Genomic DNA, 20,925 nt, shown 5'->3' with positions numbered 1-20,925 from the left:
TCACCTTATGCCTCCGGTAAGGGCCCTATCCCATTCGGGAATGCATAGTCCTGTCACGTAATCTACGGCTACATGAGATTAGATTTCGACGTGGATTAATTTCGGCAGCATCTCGACACAGTTCTTGAAGTGGGCATAGGTATAAATACCTACGTACCACCCGAAGAACGTACCGAGATGACACCGAAATCTCCACAATCGAAACCTAATCCTGTAGCCGAAGATTATGTGACAACACTATGCATTACCAAACTGTCCAAATAATGGGACAATTCAAGAATTAATTGGATCGCAGTCATGCCTTACGCATCCATGCACGAAATCCAACTAATCTCGAACGGGAAACTACGTGTTACTAAACATAAAAATAAAAGTACGAAGTTAATTTCAATTAACTTCGTACATCACAACACATTGTGCTACGTCACGCACAATTTCACAACATTATACATATATAACTTCACAAAAAAATTACAAACAAAACAAACAAACTTTTACAATAACATACCTTCTCAATCGTTCTCCACCAATCACTAATCACAAATATCCCTAACGAGAACAAATTTAATAGCGTTAGTACGAATTTACATTAATACATTTAAACTAACGACAAAAAATACATACCCAATAAACGTACTGAATTCACAGCAGAGCAGCGGCAGGGAGAGTGAGAGAGAGGCAGAATGCAATTTTTGCATTCTGCCTCTGCAATGGCAGATACTAATATGAAGAAGAAGGACTTTGCGCGACGAATAACTGAATTCGTCGCGCAAAATGCCGTCGCGAAAACCCACTTTTCCGTCGCACAAAACAACATTCCGTCGCGCAATTACGTGTCGACATCTGCTTTTTTGCGCGACGAAGAATATTATTCGTCGCACAATTTCGTCGCGCAAATAATATTTTTCGTCGCGCAAAGTTTAAATTCCGTCGCGCAAGAACGCACCGGCATTACACTTTACGCGACGAAGGTAATTCCGTCGCGCAAAAAAAATTTACCCACCCTGCATTTTGGCGCCAAAAATAAGTATCCCGAATTTTCTTATGCGGCGGTACATTTTTCCGTCGCGCTAAGTTGTCTTTTGAGACGAAAACTCTCGTCGCGCAAATTTTTTTACCGCCAAAAAAAGGAGCCAATTTTCTATCCATCTTTACGCGACGAATGCTTTGAATTGTAGCACAATATTGTCATGCGCGACGATTTTTGTCGTCGCGCAAGATTTTGGCGCCAAAAAAAAAACCGGGTTTTTATCCCCTACCTTTGCGCGACGAAATTAATTTAGGTCGCGCATAGTTGCTTTGCGCGACGAAACTGTTTGTCGCGCTAGTTTTCTGCTGTTTGCGCGACGGAATTTTTTTTCCATCGCAATAGTGCTTTTTGCGCGACGAAAAAATATTCGTCGCGCAAATAGTAAATCGTAGTAGTGGTAGCTGCACCTCCCTTTGCCAGAAAGCCATGGAAGATGCTGGAAACTGCCCCTCTGCTGGTGTGCCCACCATGTGCTCGTCATAATGCCTCAAAGATGTTTTCTCAGTTTGCTGCGCCAACAACACACAGCGCGATCTATTTATTTTTTTTTTTTAAAAAGCTCTGGCCAAAACGACGTTGTTTTGGACCAGAGTTTAAAAATAAAAATAAAACAACGTAGTGAAGAAAAAGCCTTACCTTCTATAGAAGACGATCGTCCAATCCAAGTTTAGAAGCCTTAAACCATTACTACCATCCACTGTTCAAATGCAATTACTAATTAATCAACTAGGAATTAGAATTTTAGATTGAGAGGGCTCGATTGTATTAGAATTTTGGATTGAGAGGGCTCGGTGTTCTCGCAGCAATCTCTGAAAAATTTCTGGATCCGCCACTGCATGCATGCATCATGCCTTTGTGAAAAGGTATCTATTGACCATGTTTTCCCATGGGCAAAAGCAAAGCTTCTGCCTCCGCCCCAGCGCCGGAGCTTGCTGACACCAATCTGGAGCTTGAAATGCAGCAAGAACAAATCATCACCCAACTCAATGACTTCCATGATACGGTGGAGCTGATGGCAGAACAACAACATGGCCTCCACACTGACGTCACCTCCATTCAAAATACCCTCCAGCCCACAGTGTTTTCAAAGGCATGCCTTCGTGCTCGTCGGAGCGCGCGTCGAAGCGAGGCGGGAGGAAAACGCCCGAGGCGGTCGGCCGTTTCGCGAGTTGCACGTTTAGCGCTGGGAAGGCGTGAGAGGCGTTGGAAGGCGTGGCTAGGCGGAGCGAGGCGTATCAGATTCGGAAACTTCTAAACTGGAAGAAATTTCAGAATCTGGAAATCTGAAACTGCTCTGCGAGGAAGACGGCGCGAGGAGGAAGATGACCCTTTTTTTTTTTCTAAGCGTAATGAAACGACGTCGTTTTGATGGCAGAGTTTTAAAAAAAATCTTTGAGTGAAACGACGTCGTTTCACTTGGAGTATGCTGAAAAAATTAAAACCAGTTTCAGTTTTTGTACTTACCTTTTATAAAAAATAAAAAAAAAACGCAAGTCTTTTTGAGTGAAAGTGTAGCTTTTGTACTTACCCTTTTTTATTTTCTTTTTATTTTCTTTTTTTTTCTTTACCTTTTATGTAATATCTTTCTTTTTTTTTTCCCTAACTCCCACCGACAGCTTTTGTTCTTACCTTTTTTTTTTTTTTCTTTCTTTCTCTAAATTAATATAATAACACATGGACTTACCTTATATATATATATATTGTGTAGTACGTGTACAACCCTAATTCCTACCCTTACCAGATAACTCCATCAATTTCAAAAATTCTCTTCATCTTTCGACTGCAATTAAGTCTTTTTTTTTTTTTTTTGACGTACATGCATTATACTTGTATAATTTGACTATAATAAACTGTAATTTGAAGTTTCGTATAAATTTTTTTCGATTTTTTTAAAAATACACTAGTTATCTTATTCGTTTATGTGATATAGTAGAAATTTGACGTACATGCATCATACTCGTATCTTAGAAATATTAATGGTTTATTATTAATATTTTTTTTTATAGATATGAATCGAAAAGATCCTGCGTGGAAGTATGCAAAAGAAATAGAGGGGGAAAAATACTTGAGATGCGCATTTTGTTATCAAAGATGCAGTGGAGGAATTTCTAGACTTAAGCATCATTTAGGTCAAACTCATCATGGTATGCAACCATTTAAGAAAGTTCCTGACCATGTGAAAAAAGAGTGTGCCGCAACTTTGAAAAATCTTCAGCTTGAAAAAAGAAAGAAAAATGAAATGCTTAGAGAGATTGGGGATGGTCCAGGAGGAGGGGCTCTGAGTATGGAAACTTTATTGGATGAAGAATATGGAATCCCTGGTACTAGGAGTGCTGCAGTTGATGAGGCTCTTAGAGCACAATCTAAATCAAAAGGACCAATGGATAGATTTGTCACTTCAGAAGCTCGGCAAAGTACATTGAATTCAGCATACAAACAAGAAGAAAGAAAGGAAGTTTGTCGAAAGATTGGTCGTTTTTTCTTCTCTAGAGCACTCTCATTTAATATTGTAAATGATCCATTTTGGCTACCTATGGTGGAAGGGATTGCCGCATACGGTGTAGGATTTAAGCCTCCATCAATGCATGAGTTGAGGACATGGATCCTTAAGGAAGAAGTTGGCGACATTAATACAATGATGGAAGAACATAAGAAAGCTTGGGCAGAGTATGGATGTACTATTATGTCTGATGGTTGGACTGATGGTAAAAATAGAGTACTAATAAACTTTCTTGTGAATAGCCCAGCAGGTACTTGGTTTTTGAAATCTATTGATGCATCTGATTCCATAAAAAATGGAACGTTATTGTTCAAATATTTAGATGATGTTGTCAAAGAAGTTGGAGAGGAGCATGTCATTCAAGTAATAACAGATAATGCTTCCAATTATAAGAATGCTGGAGTGAAACTTATGGAGAAGAGGAAGAAGTTATGGTGGACTCCATGTGCTGCCCACTGCATTGATTTGATGTTAGAAGATATTAGCAAAATGAAAGTTTTTGAAGATACAATTAGACTAGCCAAGCAAGTAGTGAAGTTTATTTATGGGCATACATGGGTTCTTGCTTTAATGAGATCTGGGTGTGAGAGGAATTGGAGCACATTTGAGCAGGTAAAGTTCTTCTATTAATTTATTGTTCAAATTTTGATGCTTCTAAATCTAATTTTGTATGTTTATATTCATTTTAGATTCATACAAAGAAAAGAAACAGACTTGAACATCAAAAGCTCAATGCTCTAGTATATGTGAAGTATAATACGGCACTAAGAGAGAGAAGTATTAGAAGGAGGTCAAAGATTGATCCAATATTGGTGAATGAAATTGAGTCCGATGATGAATGGATAGCTGAGGTTGAAGAACCAATTCTACCAACTGATCTTACTTGGCTTAATTCTCAAGAATTATATGATGTTGATGTCATCAGAAATATGCCCACTGAACCTTATGAAACTGATCTACATACTCGAGTGCCTATTTCTGTGGAGCCTATTGGTGATCCTAGGACTCAAGAGCGAGGGAATATTCATGTTAGGACTCAAGAGCCTATTGTCCATTCTAGAACTCAAGAGCCTATTGTCCATTCTAGAACTCAGGATCCTATTATTGATGATGATCTTATTCTTGATGATGATGTTCTTCTTTCCTCGTTAGCTTCAAAAAAGAGAAAAGATGGTGAAACCTTAAGTAAGAGGAAAGTCAAAAGCAAGTCCATAAGAGCGATGCTTATGGATGAAGATGATGAGATAGATAAAGATCCTTCAACATTTGATAGTGGGAAATATCCTTTTCATATTGATACAGTTGATCAATTTGATAGTGATGCTAGTTTGAATGATATTAGTGTTGAGGAGTGGGATGAGTGAATTATGTTTTTGTTTTGATGTTGAATAAATATTTTATGTTTTGGGATTGATTATTATGTATTGGGATAGATTATTATGTTTTGAATGACAATTAGTTGTACAATTTAATCGTATTGTATTATTCATAAATTTTTCTTATTAAAATAACTTAATGTTCAAAAGGCTTACGCCTCAATGCTTCAAGGCTTACGCCTCGCATAGCGCTACTAAAAACGCCTCGCCTTTGAAAACATTGCCAGCCCATGACGCTTCATCAAACGCAGAAAGCCACCATCCAACAAACGCTCATCGATGAGCTACGGGCTCTCAGATCTGGACCAACTTCACAGATACCAATTGGTTCCATTCCGATCCAACTTAGCCCTACCCACCACCGTCCTCTCCATTCCGCTCTACGGCCCTCACCCACCATGAGTTTCCCCGATGTTGATAATTACCTTGCTCTTTATATATTAACATAGGCAGTCTACACAGTAATAAAATAATGACTTTTCATATAGGGTCTCTGATATTTTACATTATCTTAGATACTAACAATGAAAAAAAGGACATAGTAGATCAAGGATATGTGCTTGTTAGTTGCTGGACTGTTTCAGGAAGTGAAGCATCCCATAATGAACAAGACCAGCCCATGCCCCAGCCTGAATGATGACTTGTTAGTTGCTGGAATGTGCCAGGAAGCGAAGCATCCCACAATGAACAAGACCAGCCCATGCCTCAGCCTGAATGATGACTCATCAGGCAACACCGGCAACAAAACAGCTGCTAAAGGAATGGTTGAACGGGAGCTCATCAGCAATGTTATTCTATATGCATGAATCATCAAAAACAGGATATTCATTATACAGAATTGTCATAAAAATATAATAAATTACACTCTGGTTTGATTCACATTGATCCAGATCCTGAAAATCAACAGACTTGGATAGTTTTCTCCACAAATCAACAGACTTGGATCGATCTTCAACCACTAGCGAGGATGTGGTTCAGTAAAAGTCTCATATTCCATTACCAGGACAGAGTTACTCTTGGATCGATCTGACCTTGTTGCCCCTGAATTATATTCAGATCGTAACGACATGTCCAATCCAATGCTTCTATGCAAATAAAATGCAGGTTGGGAGGGCACTGGGAGAGTGAAGGAGTAGCTATTCATCATGAGAATAACAGAAGCCATGGTTGGCCTATCAGCTACATTTTCTTGCACACATAATAATCCAATGTGGATGCATCTCATTATTTCATTTCTTGAACCAGTGTTCAATGTGGGATCTATTAGATTTGAAGCTGTCCCTTCCCTCCAACTTCTCCAGGCCTGCAATGATTTGTGAATTTAATCAGAGATAAGTTTTCTTTCCTTGATTCGTTGCCCTAAATTGTATTGAGATACCAAAACTATATTATATTTTTACTTACGAAGCTTAGAAGATCCTCCGCATTTTCTCCATGCCTGAAGCCACTATTTTTTTGTCCACTGACTATCTCTAGAACTAACACACCAAAACTGTAGACATCGGACTTAACAGAAAAGTGCCCATGCATTGCATACTCTGGAGCCATATACCCACTGCATATCAACAAAAATAATGTCCGCGTTCACCAACACATATGGAAAGGAAATTGTTGACATAACAAACATAAGCCCACAGGCAGTTAAGTGCATATTCTTACAAGGTCCCAACAATCCGACTAGTATTGCCTTGCGTTTGATCAAGAACGAACAACCTTGCCATGCCAAAATCTGAAATTTTGGAGTTCATTTCTGCATCTATCAAGATGTTACTAGCTTTGAGATCACGATGAATAATTTTAAGGCGAGAGTCTTCGTGGAGGTAAAGGAGGCCTCGAGCAATGCCTACTACGATTTTGTAGCGCCTCACCCAATCTAGTTGTGCACGCTTTGTTGGGTCTGCAAATATATTAATGCAAAATCAAGACTTCAATTACAATGTTTGCTTGCATACAAGTCACACAATTGGAATTTTATAATAAACATTCGAAGTTAAACGAAAACAATGCATAATTCCAGACATACCAAATATGATGTGATCGAGACTTGCATTAGGGACAAATTCATAGACAAGAAGCCTTTCACTTCCTTCTAAGCAGAAACCTAAGAGTCTAACTAAATTCCGGTGTTGAAGTTTAGCCACTAACAAGACCTCATTTTTGAATTCTAAATCTCCTTGCCCAGAATTTGTAGAGAGCCTTTTAACAGCTATATCTTTTCCATTGAGAAGCCTACCCTGAAAAAATATATAGGTACGGAATGAAAAAACAGAAATGAGATAATTGGTATTTAAGAAATATCAAAGTTATATAAGTTCTTGTTATTAACGTGTCATTACCCTGTAAACAGATCCAAATCCGCCCTCTCCAAGTTTATTTGCTTCAGAAAAGTCATCTGTGGAAACTCTAATGGTGGCCAAGTCAAATTGCAAGGATTCTGCAGATCCAATTTCATCTGTATCGTCGCTGCCTGAGGAACAATTGAAATTCTAAAAATGCCTATAAAAGTGGTAGTACTTGGCTTCCTCCCTATCAAATGGAATAATATGATTAATTAATGTTCACTAGAGTTGCGTCCTTACCTTGAATTAACTTCCCAGTTTCAAGTTTTTTTTTTGTCCTCCTTACTCTTAAACAAATGCAGAAGAATATAACTATCAGTACCACAGAAACAACAATTGGCACAACAATAATGATGACAATCTGAGATCTGTTACTCTTCGATCCTGCAAAAAACAAAAATCTCATTTGCATTAATTTGAATACATACATACATCTGTATATGAACTCTATTCGACCCAAAATTGTTGTAGTGTCAATGGTAGCAATTAATGGTCCCTCAACTTGTACACGAGACAACTACATCAACTAAAAATTGAATTGAAGGACTAAAATGTAACTCATCTACAAATTCCTGGACAATTGCTCTAGTTAAGCCAACTTTATTTCTTCAAAGCATAATATACTGGGATGTAAATATATATATATATATGTATGTACCTCCTGTACTGGTTGACGGGGGAGGAGGACTAGACAGTGGCGGTGAAGAAGACGGCAATGGTCGGACAGTTGTAGGGTCAACGATGGGATAGATCTCATACCTAAGATCACAGCTGGGTTTACTAATAAGACCACCTTCCTTCCCCGGAAAATATTCTTGGATATCTGCCATAGAACTACCCAAGCAATAACTGCAGTCCTGCGCGGTCAAATCCGGCCTACACTGCGCAAGTCCATAGATTGTTTGGAAGTTGGGAGCGGTTACGGTCCCTACCGCAAATTTTCGAAGTGAACCGTTCCCTGCAGCTTGACCCCTTAGGTCATCCAGTAGCGTCTTCAGCTCTTGAAAAAACCCGTCGACGTCGTAGGACACGTTCTGTACGTTATACCACATGAGAGGAGGGAAAGTTTCAATGGCTCCGTAGATGGAGCGGTTGGCGTAGTGAAGCGTGCACAGGTCAAATACGCCGAAAGCTTCCTTTTGATTGGGACAGACCTGTGTGAGCTGTTGTGTGCCTTTGCTGAGGCAGTCACGGCAAATGTCCACCGTGACATCCCCTCGACATAGCCCGATTGTGTAAACCTGGTCGGGGTTTTCCCCGTAGGATGAGTTGTAGAAGCCGTAGCCATTACCGTTGTTGGAGGGGGAAAAAAGAGAAGAGAGAAGGGTGTTGAGGTTTGTCTGGTATGTACTGTTGGTGGTGTAGTTGCCTTTATCGTTGTAACACCATGGGCGTATAGATTGAGTGCTGATCATGAGGAACAAAACGGGAGAAAGGAAGAACATAAATCTGAAGGAGAACATTAATGGCGCCATTCTGTTTGTACATTATTGTTGGTCAAATCAAAACTGTGTTTATATACTTTTTATTCTCTTGTCGTGTTGATAAAAAAGAAAAAAAAAGGGAAAAAAAGAGAGCATAATACATAAAAAAGAAAATGTAATTTATTTCTACTAGTGGGACAATGTAAGAATTCACTGCTTGACCAAATCCTGCCAATTCCAATTCATCAAAATACTTCTTTGACCATTTCACACTGTTTTGATTAAAATGAAGGTGGAGACTGGACTGGTACTGATTTTGACTTTTGAGGATTGATTGAATATTAAACCATTGATTGAAACAGGAGTGGTTGAGGACCAACTTTCTTCTCTCTATTGCTTTTTCTTTCTGCAACCAGATTAAGCGTTGGCCACATCCATTAGCATTTGTGTTAACTGCTAAATCTAAAGCAAAATTCCACAAAAGAAAAGGCATGTAGTTTTGATCGAACTTCTAAATCTAAAGCAAAATATAAATTAACTATCAATGTATCGAAATTAGTCTCCTTTCGTAAGTCCTCAAAAATACCTTGGTGTCTTGACCTTGAGATGGGAGAGCCTCCCCTCGTCCTAAAGTTTTTTTCATTAAAAAAAAAAACAAAAAATTAGTCTCCTCTCCCACTTCCAATTAACAATTTGTGTCAACCCTATACAACACCAATGCATTCCTCAATAATTGAGGTTACAATAATAAATATGGTTACAAGTAATTTTTTTGACGTGATTCAGAAAATATATTTAACTCGGAGTGACATCAATATTATTTACTAGCATGGACGAAGATTATGGAAATCGTTGATATATCATGATATGAGTGAAAAAAAAAGCCACACACACATATTGACAGAGATGGGACTAATCTTCTTGTGATTTTTGATGAGGACTAATTGGAGATTTCAAATAAATAAAACAATTGAATATTGGAAGGGGGAGTGCATGGTTGACGTCAAGGCAAGGAGATATTGCGAGGAATTTTCTGCTGTGGATGGACTGCTTTTTTCTTTCTATATATATGTTTTTTTTTTTGGACTAAGTATGGGGTCAAAGTCCCAAGAACCAGACTACACAAACTGGTCTAAACAGACTAATCTAGAATGAACAATTCCAAGCAGATCATCAACAAGATAAGCACTTAACCAACTAGGGGCCTGCTCAAACACGCACAACCCAAGATCCACTTGATAACTCCAATTAGCCAAACTAGGGGTGGGCACGGTTTGGTTTGGACCGGTTTTTGCCTCAAATTAGAACCGATGCATAAGGTTGTGGGAACCTAATTAAATCAAACCCTAGGTCAAATAATTCCTACTATTTGGGGATTATTTGACCCAATTGGGAATTAATCAACCTAATTGGGAGTTACTCAATTTAATTGGGAATTACCCAATTAAATTAAACGTTACCTAATTAAGTTGAGAATTGGTTTGGTTAATTACCACGATTCCCAATTAAATGAGGAGTTACCTAATTGAATCAGGATTTGATTTGATACCTACCACAATTAGGAATTTGATTTACCCTAATTAATCAAATCCCTAATTAATCAAATCAATTCCAAAAAGGGGAGGAATAATTCCCTTCCATCTACGGAATTATTCCTCTGAAACCCTAGCCTCCGAGACTACTATAAAAGCATAGCCACACACAATGGTTGAGGTACGCCTAAATTCTTACTAAAGCTCTGCAGAAATTATTTCTCAAAAACCCTAGCCACCTCCTCTCTTTCTCTCTCTCACTCAAGGCTCCGGCCACCACACACGGCTCCGGCCACCCGGTTTTCCTTGAATTACCATACCTAACTTAGGCATTGGAGGGCCTTTGGCCAACACCCCCCGAGTGTGGTCTTTTACTCCGATCTGTTTTGCAAGGAGAAAGAGAGGCGGAGAAGACGAAGGAATTTTGGGCGAATATTCTCGTGGGGAAATTTGCTCCCTCAAATTGGTGCTTTCATTGAGAGCACTAGGTATACTTATACTCAACGCGTGCTCAAGGAATCCGTTCCTCCTATTTTCCAATCCACCAAATCCTTCCAAACAACCATGGTTGGAAGCATGAACATGAGAGGCAAAGCCGCCGCGATGGCTAGATCCGCGACGACCCAAAGCCACTCCACCCACGATCCCGCGATCGACATGGTGGCACCGCCACCTCTCACCACCGCACCGGCCATCGCCGCCGAACATGGCGGAACTTCTCATCAAGGTGGACTCGTTACCACCGCCGACCTAGGGCCGGTCTTGGAGCAACTCCAAGCATTCCCTCCATTGCCTCCACGCGTGACCCACGCTCCTACATACACCTTCAGTGAAAACCTAGCCCGTGTGCAATTGGGCTCCACACACTTCTCTCCTCCCGATCCACGAAGTCAAGCAGACCTTAATCTAAGAGTTGACCAGCTAGCTCATAGAATGGACGACCAAAGCAATCTAATGAGGCAGCTCATCAACCAAATAGGCTTTGCTCAAAACCTTGGCCTTGGACAACCAGGCGAGGAGAGAAGGATGGATGAACACGCCGGTAGACGACTCGACGTCCGTGCCCGCTTGGGCCCGTAGGGAAATGTACATCAAAGGCTAGGCCCCCAAGGAGGTCAGCCAAACAACCATCGCAACGAGGATCGTGAAGAAAGGCGCTCAGCTGTCAACTCACAGAGAAGCACTCTCGAAAGGCTAGGCCCCCAGGGAGGCCAGTTGGACAACCCTCACAATGAGGACCATGAGGAAAGACGCTCCGTTACTCACTCTCGAAGAACCAATTCTCGTCGACAAGCTACAGAGAATCTTTCACAGGCGCAGTCCACCAACACTCCAACTAGGCAGCACAGGCGAGAAGGTCGACCCTCGGAGGACAATGAGAAGTCAGTCAATCTCGTGGAGGTCGCCAACGTAACCGACCAGCAATGTGCGCAGAAGACGTTGAGAAGCTCGTGAATGACCGACTTCGAGACTTGAAGACCGGAGGAAACTTTGAGGATTCACTACGTAAGGAGATGGACCAGGTGAGCTCTACACCTTTCACCCTCGATATCGAGTAGGCCGCTCACCCGAAGCGATTCTCGACACCCTCGTTTATACACTTCAAAGGGTATTCCGATCTCGAGAGCCACTTAAAACACTTCAAAAGTGTTATGATCCTCCACCAGGCTGACGACGCGCTAATGTGCAAGGTATTTACGATAACCTTGCGAGGAGCAGCCCAAGACTGGTTCCACACCCTACCATCCAGGTCGATCAGCAGCTTCAAGGAGCTAGCTTACGTCTTCACCAAAGAATACACCTCTTACCGGACAATCAAGAAGAACCCTGACCACATGTACAACCTGCGCAAGAAGTCTGACGAATCCCTTCGAGATTACATCAAGAGATTCAAGGCAGAAAAGGTGAACATTGTAGGATGTGACAACCGAATCGCGTCCTCCGCTTTCAAGAAAGGTCTTCTAGCTGAGCACGACTTGTACTGCGAGCTGACTATCACTCCCAGCCAGACTCTGGCAGAGGTCTACGCGACTGCGGAACGCTACGCGCTCTGGGATGACGATCGAATCGCCACAAAGAAGTCTACAAAGCAGGTCAGCCAACTAAGCGGGCAGGCCAAAGAGGCGACGGATTTAACAACCGAAGCAAAGACAAGCGCAGGTCGCACCCACAAGGGGAGGCTACGGCAGGAGAGAACTACACCAAGTTCACCATCCCTATACATCAAATCTTGGGCCAAGTGAAGAATAAACCTTGGGTAAGAAGACCACCACCCTTGAAGGGAGATCCGGACAAGAGGGACACTAGCAAATACTGTGCCTTCCATGGAACGCACGGACACACTACGAACAACTACTTCGCTTGGAAAGCGCATCTTGAAGAACTCGTGAGAGAAGGCCACTGCACTGAATTCGTTGCAAAGCAGGCCATCCAACGGATTGAAGATCGAGACACCGCCAAGGAGCCGCCTCAGAAGGTCATAAGGATTAACACAATCCTAGCCGACTCCGAGGAGTCTGGGCTGACCAACAAGGAAAAGAAGAGGAAGATCAAACAGGCCACTGTGATCTCCCAAGTCTCGACCGACCTTCCACTAGCAGGAGACGATCCTATGATCGGCTTCCAAAAGAAAGATCTGATCGGCCTCGACACGCCGCATAACGACGCCCTTGTCATCAGCATTCAAATCGCTCAGGCCATGGTCGACCGAATTCATGCAGATGAGGGCAGCGCAGCCAATATCCTACAGCTGGCGGTCATCCAACAGATGGGCTTGGAGACAAAGATCAACAAGTTAGCTAGATCGCTGACTGGCTTTAATGGTGCAACAACGATTACCGTGGGCACGATAGACCTCGACGTTTACTTCCCACCTGTGATCAGCTTGCAAACATTCATGGTCATTAATGAGGTCTCACCCTACAACGGCATCCTGGGCAGACCATGGATTGGCAAGATCAATGCCATCACCTCCGCCACACATCAGAAAATTCGGTACCCAATCCCTGGGGGTGGTGTCGGCTAAATCAACAACGATCAAGCAATGACGAGGAAATGCTCCGCCCAAGGGCTTAAGAAAGGCAAACAAGCGCAGTTTCTCCCTGTGAGCTAGGCAGATCTGGAGGAGGTTGAGCAACCGAATCTTGCTATCTTATAGCAATCAAAGCGTTAGGACCAAGCCGAGGAGATCCGCCCAGAGGTCTTTCCTGAACAAGGATGGAAACCCGAGGAGGACGTCGAGTTAATACCCTTGGATCCTGACCAGCCAGACAGGAAAGCGCGGATCGGCTCACGCTTAAGCCCAGAAGAGAAGGTGGAGCTTACCACATTCCTCCAGAGCAACAAAGACATGTTCGCATGGTCGCCGTCAGACATGCTTGGCATCGACCCGAACATCATCTGTCACCGACTCCACGTCAACCCCGCATGCAAGCCAGTGGCGCAGAAGAGACGCAACTTCGCACCCTAGCGAGTCGCTATCATCGAAGCCGAGATTGACAAGCTCCTAGCTGCCAGCTTCATCGAAGAGGTCTCCTACTCAGAATGGCTTGCCAACGTTGTTTTGGTGGCAAAACAAGAAAAGGGCAAATGGAGAGTTTACGTCGATTACACAGACCTCAACAAGGCATGCCCTAAAGACAACTTTCCATTGCCGAGAATCGACCAACTCGTGGATTCCACTTCTGGCAATCAGCTGCTCAGCTTCATGGACGCCTACTCCGGCTATAACCAAATCCTGATGCACGAGGATGACAAGGCGAAAACTTCTTTCATCATCGAGAGAGGGACCTACTGCTACAAGGTCATGCCTTTTGGGCTGAAGAACGCTGGAGCAACCTATCAAAGGCTCGTAAATAAAATCTTCAAGGAGCAAATCGGCAAAACTATGGAGGTCTACGTGGATGACATGCTACTCAAAGCCCCAAAACGTGCAGATCACATTGGAAATCTTGTTGAGTCATTCAGCTTGCTCCGCCACTCCAGCCTCGTTCTCTCGTCTCCAGCCACCAAATCCAACACCTGAGGTATGGTTTCTAGACTATTTTTCGTGCTCTAGCTGATGGTTGGATAGGATTTGATTAATTGTTAGTTTTGGTGTCTCAAATTTAAACCCTAAGTTTGGCCCTTTTTGAATTTAAATTCCAGCCACTTCCGGCCATATTTCGAGATAGGTCGAAGAATAAAAGTGCCTCCAATTGAGGTTCTGAACCTCGGGTAGGAAGCTTGGCCCTCAATTTTGAGAATTTTCAGCCGATTGTTATCGCTTTGGACACTCACGCGCTGCACGCGAGTGTGGCGACGAGTGGGGTACTTTAGCAGAGGGGCATTGGGTCCTAGTGTGATCCCCTAGTTGTCACGAGTGCGTAGGTGTGCTCGGATTTCAATTTGGTTACCGTTTGAGTCTCAAACGGATTTAGCCTATTGTTCGATTTCAGGGTTTGATATGTTCGGACCATTGGATCGAACTCAAACTCACCTGTGTTGTACCTTGAATTTCTAGGATCGTATAGGATTCGACGGATCATGGATTGGAGTCCCGGATACTCCAAAATCGCGAACCCTATGGCAAGATATGCTTTAATTATTTAGTTCAGATTCGTAATGAAATTGCATATGCTTAGATTATAGCTTGGTAAATTATATTAATTTGTATGTTTATTAATGAAATTGTGCAGATGTCAAACCTAATTAGAAGTCGTAAGGCAGTGTCAACTACACATAGTTCGCCTCCCACGGCCCAGCCGTCATCAGCTGTCACAGCTCCAACATAGATGGACCACTTGCCAATTGGTCCCAGGGTATCCTATGCTCCGGCATCATCAGCGTCATTAGTAGGCATAACCTGTTAGCACTAGGAGTCGTCGCTGTCCTACCAGCACCACCGATACCACATCGACAGATGCTACTTGTGCCTCGGGATCACAACCAGGTAAAGATTTCCTTCAACTCCATTTGTTTTGGACCAATATTTTATAGTTGAATTTGTTATTTATTTAACGTTAATTTCATATTTGTTTATAGCCAAGAAGAACACCCAGGGGCCGTGTCGGCAGTTGAAGACGGCGAAGGTCACTCGGGTGACCAACAGTTGTATCAACATCGGATACGACGAGCGGCATCGGGCTGCACCGACAGCAGAATTGCATAGCTCATTGTCCCACGACATTGGTCACATCATTCGGACCCATTGCCCGATGCAATGGAAGTCTTGGAAGGTCATGCCTGACGACATCAAGACGGAGGTGCGCGGACAATTGTCTGTATGTATCCTACCTTTTAATTGTTTTTCCTTCAAACTTTATATATTTCTATTACTTAATGTATGTAATTAATTTATTGCAGATGAACTACAATTTAGAGGACCTTGACGACAAGTCGTTGGCGTACGTCAACAGACTCTTTGCTGAGAGGTACAAGCAGTGGAAGAGTGACTTGCACCACCATTTTCAGGCATTTTATGATCCGCAGGTCACTCTTCAGGAAGGTTGCTCGAAAGATCTTGAGGGGCAGAAGGATAGTTGGGCGTGGCTCTGCGCTCATTTTCAGGCTCCCGATTATTTGGTATTTTTTTATATTAAGTTCAAATATATTACATATTTCTCACTAATGTTTATTTAATTTTTTTATATTTAATTTCAATTTCAACTAATACGTTTATTTTTTGTATAACAGAATAAGGCCAAAGAAAATAAGGTCAATAGGAACAAGAAGACTCTTCTCCACCATTCAGGTTCCAGGCCCTTCTCATATAAGATGGACGCACGACGGCGGGTAATAATAAAATAGTTTATATTTCAATTTTTAGTATGTCATTAATATTAATTTGTTTTTTTCGTACTAACATTTTTCTTCTCTTGTTCAATTCAGGGGGTCCAAATTCCCAGAGATCGACGTCTTTGACGACGTTTACGTTCGACTTGGGAATGAGTTTACCGAGTCCCTTCATGTAAGTATTCTTTAATTTTAATTATTATCTTACGCATTCAAGTTTCAAGGTTATTATATGAATGTTTTAATTAATATTTTATGTTATCTTAAATAGACGACGATGGTGGAGAGGAGCCAGTTGGTTCTTCAGGAGTCCACCTCCCAACTTCCTCCCGATACCCTGCTCGAGTCTGTGGATCCTCCACAGGATGCTGGGTTTCAGATCTTGACAGGAACGTTGGATCAGACTCTCGGGAGGAGGCTAGGGACATATTATCGAGGGATGGGGAATGCCCTGTGGAGGGAACCTAGACCCCATTCATCGTCGTAGTCAAACAATCATGTGACTGCTTTGACAGCAAAGGTGGCCGAGCTTCAGGGTCAGATATCTGTGCTTCTAGAGTCCCTCGCTCCGTCCAGCATTCCAGTCCCGCATTTTGATCCCTCGTCGACCTCCGAGCTCATCCAACCCGAGCATGGCCACCAGACCTCTGCCCCTGTGGACAATGTCCAGACCTCCAAGTCGCATTTGCCAAATGACCAAGTAGATTTTGGAACATTGTTTGATTAGTTTACTTTCATAATTATATTTTAAACACTTCTCTTGTACTATACATTTATATTATTTTATAAAATTTTTAAAAAAATTATGTTCATTACCTTTTTTTTAATTGCAATTTGATTTTATTTATTAAAAAAAAAACCAACTTTATTTTTTTTACAAAATTAAAAAAACGTATAATTAACTTTAAATAACTTTTTTTTTGCGTGACTTTTTACAAAATAAGAAAACATAAAACTAAATTTTGAATAAACATATTTTATTTTTACGCGATGAAGTCTTTCGTCTCACGAAAAAGAAATGCGCGACGACGACAATTTCGTCGCGCAACAAGCATCGTCGCCCAAAGGTTTGAGACACGAATTGCGCGACGAATACAAATCGTCGCGCAAGTAGTTGGGACACGAATTGCGCGACGAATATAATCCGTTGCGTTGTGTACTCGCAACAAACATGCTTTCGTCGCGCAAAGGTTTGTGAGACGAACAATTGTGTAGTCCCTAAACCTTTTGTGCAACGAAAGTTAACCGTCGCTCAGTTTTGCGTGACCAATGAAAAAACTTGATCGCGCAAAGTCTTTCTTCATGATCTTTGCACGACGAATTCTGCGCGACGAATTTTCTGTCGCGTTGGAATTTGTGCGGCTAAAATGTAGTAGTATTAAGAATGAGCAACCTTGCCACGCCAAAATCAGAAATTTTGGAGTTTATTTCAGTATCTATCAAGATGTTACTAGCTTTCATGTCACGATGAATAATTCTAAGACGAGAATCTTCATGGAGATAAAGGAGTCCACGCACAATGCCTACTATGACTTTATAGCACATATCCAAATCCTGTTATGTGCGCTTGACTCGATGGGTTATGATGTTTGTTTAATGTCATCATTTTATGATGAGTTTTCATAGTTGAGAAGAAAAATGCAGAATTCCAACCATGCCAAATAGGATGTGATCAAGACTTGCATTAGGGACAAATTCATAGATAAGAAGCCTTTCCTTTCCTTCCAAGCAGAAATCCAGGAGCCTAACTAAATTACGATGTTGAAGCTTGGCGACTAACAACACCTCATTTTTAAATTCTACATCTCCTTACCCAGAATGTGCAGAGAGTCTTTTCACTACTATCTAATGTGATTAATTGCAAGTGGAGAATATCGCTCACATTAGTGTAGTACACTACTACAAAAAATGAAATAGACGACGGGGATCTACCATTGTTGTGATGCTTTGAAAACCGTGGTTAAATCGACCGACATCTTGAGTGACAAATTACGACGGCTTTTCACCGTCATTGTTTATCTATAAAGGCAATAATAAAACCGTCGTTGTTTTGATATAAAGATGATGGTTTTTTTGTTAAAAATCTTTGTTGATTTTTATATAAAGACGACTTCTTGTCAAAAATCCTCATTGTGTTCCTTAATTATAGGAATAAAGACGACGATTTTCATTAAAACTGTTGTTGATTGTTTATAAAGACGACAATTATTTATAAATTCGTGGTCTAATAAGTTCCCAAGCTATTACATTTTAGTTTTTTTTTTTTTTCCTTTGATGCTGTACAACGATTTTAACTAGAAAACCAACCATAATGTTTTATTAATGAATATATACACTAAAAAATGGTTTCTTTCATAAAACTTGAAGATTCAATAGTTAGTACATAGTTAACCAATCTTTATTCTACAACATACATACTTTATATAATAATAAAAATGAGGAACTCTACATGATCAACTTCAACCAGTTACATGTGAAGTGGATGAATACCCAAAGTTCATTGGTTTGCCAGCGTTCATTTTTGGAGCTCTTAGATGAGTCTCTTTTTTTGAGGCTTAAAAGTTTTTGCACAAGGTCTTTCTGCCGAATAGAATCTACTTGCTCTTTCAAGAATATTGATTGGGGCGGAGACATAAAAAATAGAGAGAATTAAATTGATTGTTAAGAAAATGAATGCAACTACAATTCCAAAGTTTAAGTATCATAATTCCATAAACACAAGCACAAGTTGGAGCCCAATTCAAACAACAGTAACAATAGCTCACGTGTTAAGGATCCCTAAGGAGTCAAAATCTATTCAACCAAGCTATGTTGTTGCAACAATTTATAATCATTTTCAAAATGCACCAGATCTGTGTAAACCAAAAACATTTTTAAGTAAAGTTTTGTTCTTACTAGCTAGTATAAATACCAGCCAGAAAATGCCTATGTGGTAATAATAATCTCCAGTGACTGAAATTTCCTTGCACGGATACAACAAATTTTTTAAAGACAGAATGTTTGTATCAAAGCTATTTCAGGAAAAATAATGACTCTCTGTATAATAAACCACAATTCCAGAAAAGTGAACTTTAATCCCAAAAAGGAAGTATACCAAATCTTCAGGAGCATCATCAATAACTTCACCAGGTTGGTCTCGACCAATACTTGCCAAGCAAGTTCCCTTGCACCTTATATATTTATGCATAGTGTTCGAAAATAGAATCACATAGAACTTTATTGGGAACCAAATATAAAAGAGATGGACATGCAGTTCAGAAGTCCACCTAAAACTACAAACAAAGACTATCAAACCAACCAACAATGCAAAACTCCCACGCAATCAAGATGAATAGCATCAACAAAATACCACGCAATCTAGAAAACCCATTACATGAGGAGAGAACTGTGGTTTTTGGGGAAGGGTAACCTGAATTAAAAAAAGCTTGGGTTTGACAGAAGCCTCTTTTTCTTTTTTCTTTTTTTTTTTTTTTTTCCGGAGATTACAAAAACAAAAAGCTTGGGTTTTACAACTTTTATAACTCAAATTTGTCTTCCATTGAAGTTTCAGCATAACAAAAACCCGAAAAGAGAGCATTTCAGGGGAAATAGAAGGGAAAGGAAAAGGAAATGAGAAGTGAAATATGTTTGACAGATGGCAGCATTTGATTGGGCTGGGATACTTATGTGGTTTGCTGACATGACACCCCCGTGTCAGGGAAATTTTTATCCTCAAATACATGAGTGATTTCTCGATAGAAAGACACTCTGTGTGTGTGTGTGTATATATGACAATATGATTGCGTGTGTTCACTTCAAAGATATAATGAGCCAAATATGTACCTCCTAATCCTGAAATTCAGGTATTGGTTGATGGTGGAGGAGAAGACATTGCAATTGGTGGCGAAGGCAGTGGCGCCACAGTTGTAGGGTCATAGAAGCGAGCAGACTCATACCTAACTGTGCAACTGGGATTCAGAACTCTGCCACCTTCCCTCCCATAACAACATTGTAGGATATCTCCAAAAGCACCAACCAAGCATTCATTGCAGACTTGCTCAGACAAATCTGGACTGCACTGCGCAAGTCCATATATTGTTCGAAAATTCGAGATGTTATGGTTCAAACTGCAAACTTGTGTAGAGAACCACCTGCTGTAGCTATTAATAGGACCCTAATCTCTTGAAAGAACCCATACCTTAGATGTTGATATGTTGTTCATACTCATGAAATAGAGAAGTGGCCTAGTTTGCAAGATGCCATAGATGGATTCGTTTGAGTAACGTAACATACAGTTGTCATAAAACCCTAGAGCTTCCTTCTGATTAGGACAAAGCCTTCTGAGCTCAAATGTAGGGTCATTGAGGCATCTACGATAGGCATCCGTGGCAATATCTCCTCTGCAAAGTCCAGTTGCATAAATTTGGTCGTTAGAGTTTTCACCGCCATAGGAGGAATTGTAAAAGCCATAGCTGTTACCATCGCTAGAGAAAAGGGTGGAGAGGGGTGTTGAGGTTTGTTTCATAGGTACAATTAGTTGTGTAGTTTAAATACACAACTAATAGTACATGGTTTATATATACTTGAGCGTGCAGGAACGTAACACAATTGTGTATTTAGTTGAGTTGGAATTCATCCCCTTGATTTTGGTAGGCAAGTTGGATTCGAGTCGATATTGTGTCCTTCAATAGTTGTATTTTTACATTTATACTCCTTTTTTAATATTTCAATAGTTGTATTCTAAGTAATATATACAAACTTTCTCCAATCAAACAAAAAAAGTTGGAGTGTATTTCACTCACTCAAAACGAAACAAAAAAAGTTCATGTCTTCTTCCTCTTCCATTTTCTCAAATTGAAACATTAAAACTTTTATGAATGTTATTTATGATTGCTACTGCATGCTAATAGATGATGAATTTTAGTTATTAAAAAAATTATTTTATGGCAAATATTTTTTATAAATATTTCCAT

At 40.7% G+C, this 20,925-nt stretch overlaps 2 protein-coding genes and 1 pseudogene across 2 annotated transcripts; 1 reads left to right on the top strand and 2 right to left on the bottom strand.

The window, feature by feature from the left end:
* Positions 5,393 to 9,898, bottom strand: LOC18774592 (putative receptor-like protein kinase At4g00960). Its single transcript, XM_020566788.1, has 7 exons — positions 7,904 to 9,898; positions 7,486 to 7,629; positions 7,243 to 7,373; positions 6,930 to 7,140; positions 6,566 to 6,803; positions 6,311 to 6,461; positions 5,393 to 6,209 (listed from the first exon to the last, which is right to left on the bottom strand). The coding sequence occupies exons 1-7, from the start codon at positions 8,718 to 8,720 to the stop codon at positions 5,865 to 5,867; spliced, it is 2,037 nt and encodes a 678-aa protein (XP_020422377.1). The 5' UTR covers positions 8,721 to 9,898; the 3' UTR covers positions 5,393 to 5,864.
* Positions 11,626 to 13,226, top strand: LOC109949707. Its single transcript, XM_020565812.1, has 3 exons — positions 11,626 to 11,724; positions 11,869 to 12,294; positions 12,483 to 13,226. The coding sequence occupies exons 1-3, from the start codon at positions 11,626 to 11,628 to the stop codon at positions 13,224 to 13,226; spliced, it is 1,269 nt and encodes a 422-aa protein (XP_020421401.1).
* Positions 19,812 to 20,559, bottom strand: LOC18775074 (annotated as a pseudogene).

The sequence above is a fragment of the Prunus persica genome, chromosome G6, assembly GCF_000346465.2.
Source record: "Prunus persica cultivar Lovell chromosome G6, Prunus_persica_NCBIv2, whole genome shotgun sequence".
In the NCBI taxonomy this organism is placed as follows: Eukaryota; Viridiplantae; Streptophyta; class Magnoliopsida; order Rosales; family Rosaceae; genus Prunus; species Prunus persica.
This window is presented reverse-complemented; position numbering and strand designations above follow the sequence as displayed.

Coding starts and splice junctions, on each gene's coding strand:
- LOC18774592 (XM_020566788.1), bottom strand. CDS start 8,720: ATGGCGCCATTAATGTTCTCCTTCAGATTTATGTTCTTCCTTTCTCCC. Junction 7,374..7,485: donor AACTGGGAAGTTAATTCAAG/GTAAGGACGCAA, acceptor ATTGTTCCTCAG/GCAGCGACGATACAGATGAA. Junction 6,210..6,310: donor CGGAGGATCTTCTAAGCTTC/GTAAGTAAAAAT, acceptor AAATCATTGCAG/GCCTGGAGAAGTTGGAGGGA.
- LOC109949707 (XM_020565812.1), top strand. CDS start 11,626: ATGTGCGCAGAAGACGTTGAGAAGCTCGTGAATGACCGACTTCGAGAC. Junction 11,725..11,868: donor TACGTAAGGAGATGGACCAG/GTGAGCTCTACA, acceptor ATCCTCCACCAG/GCTGACGACGCGCTAATGTG. Junction 12,295..12,482: donor CAAAGAAGTCTACAAAGCAG/GTCAGCCAACTA, acceptor CCACCCTTGAAG/GGAGATCCGGACAAGAGGGA.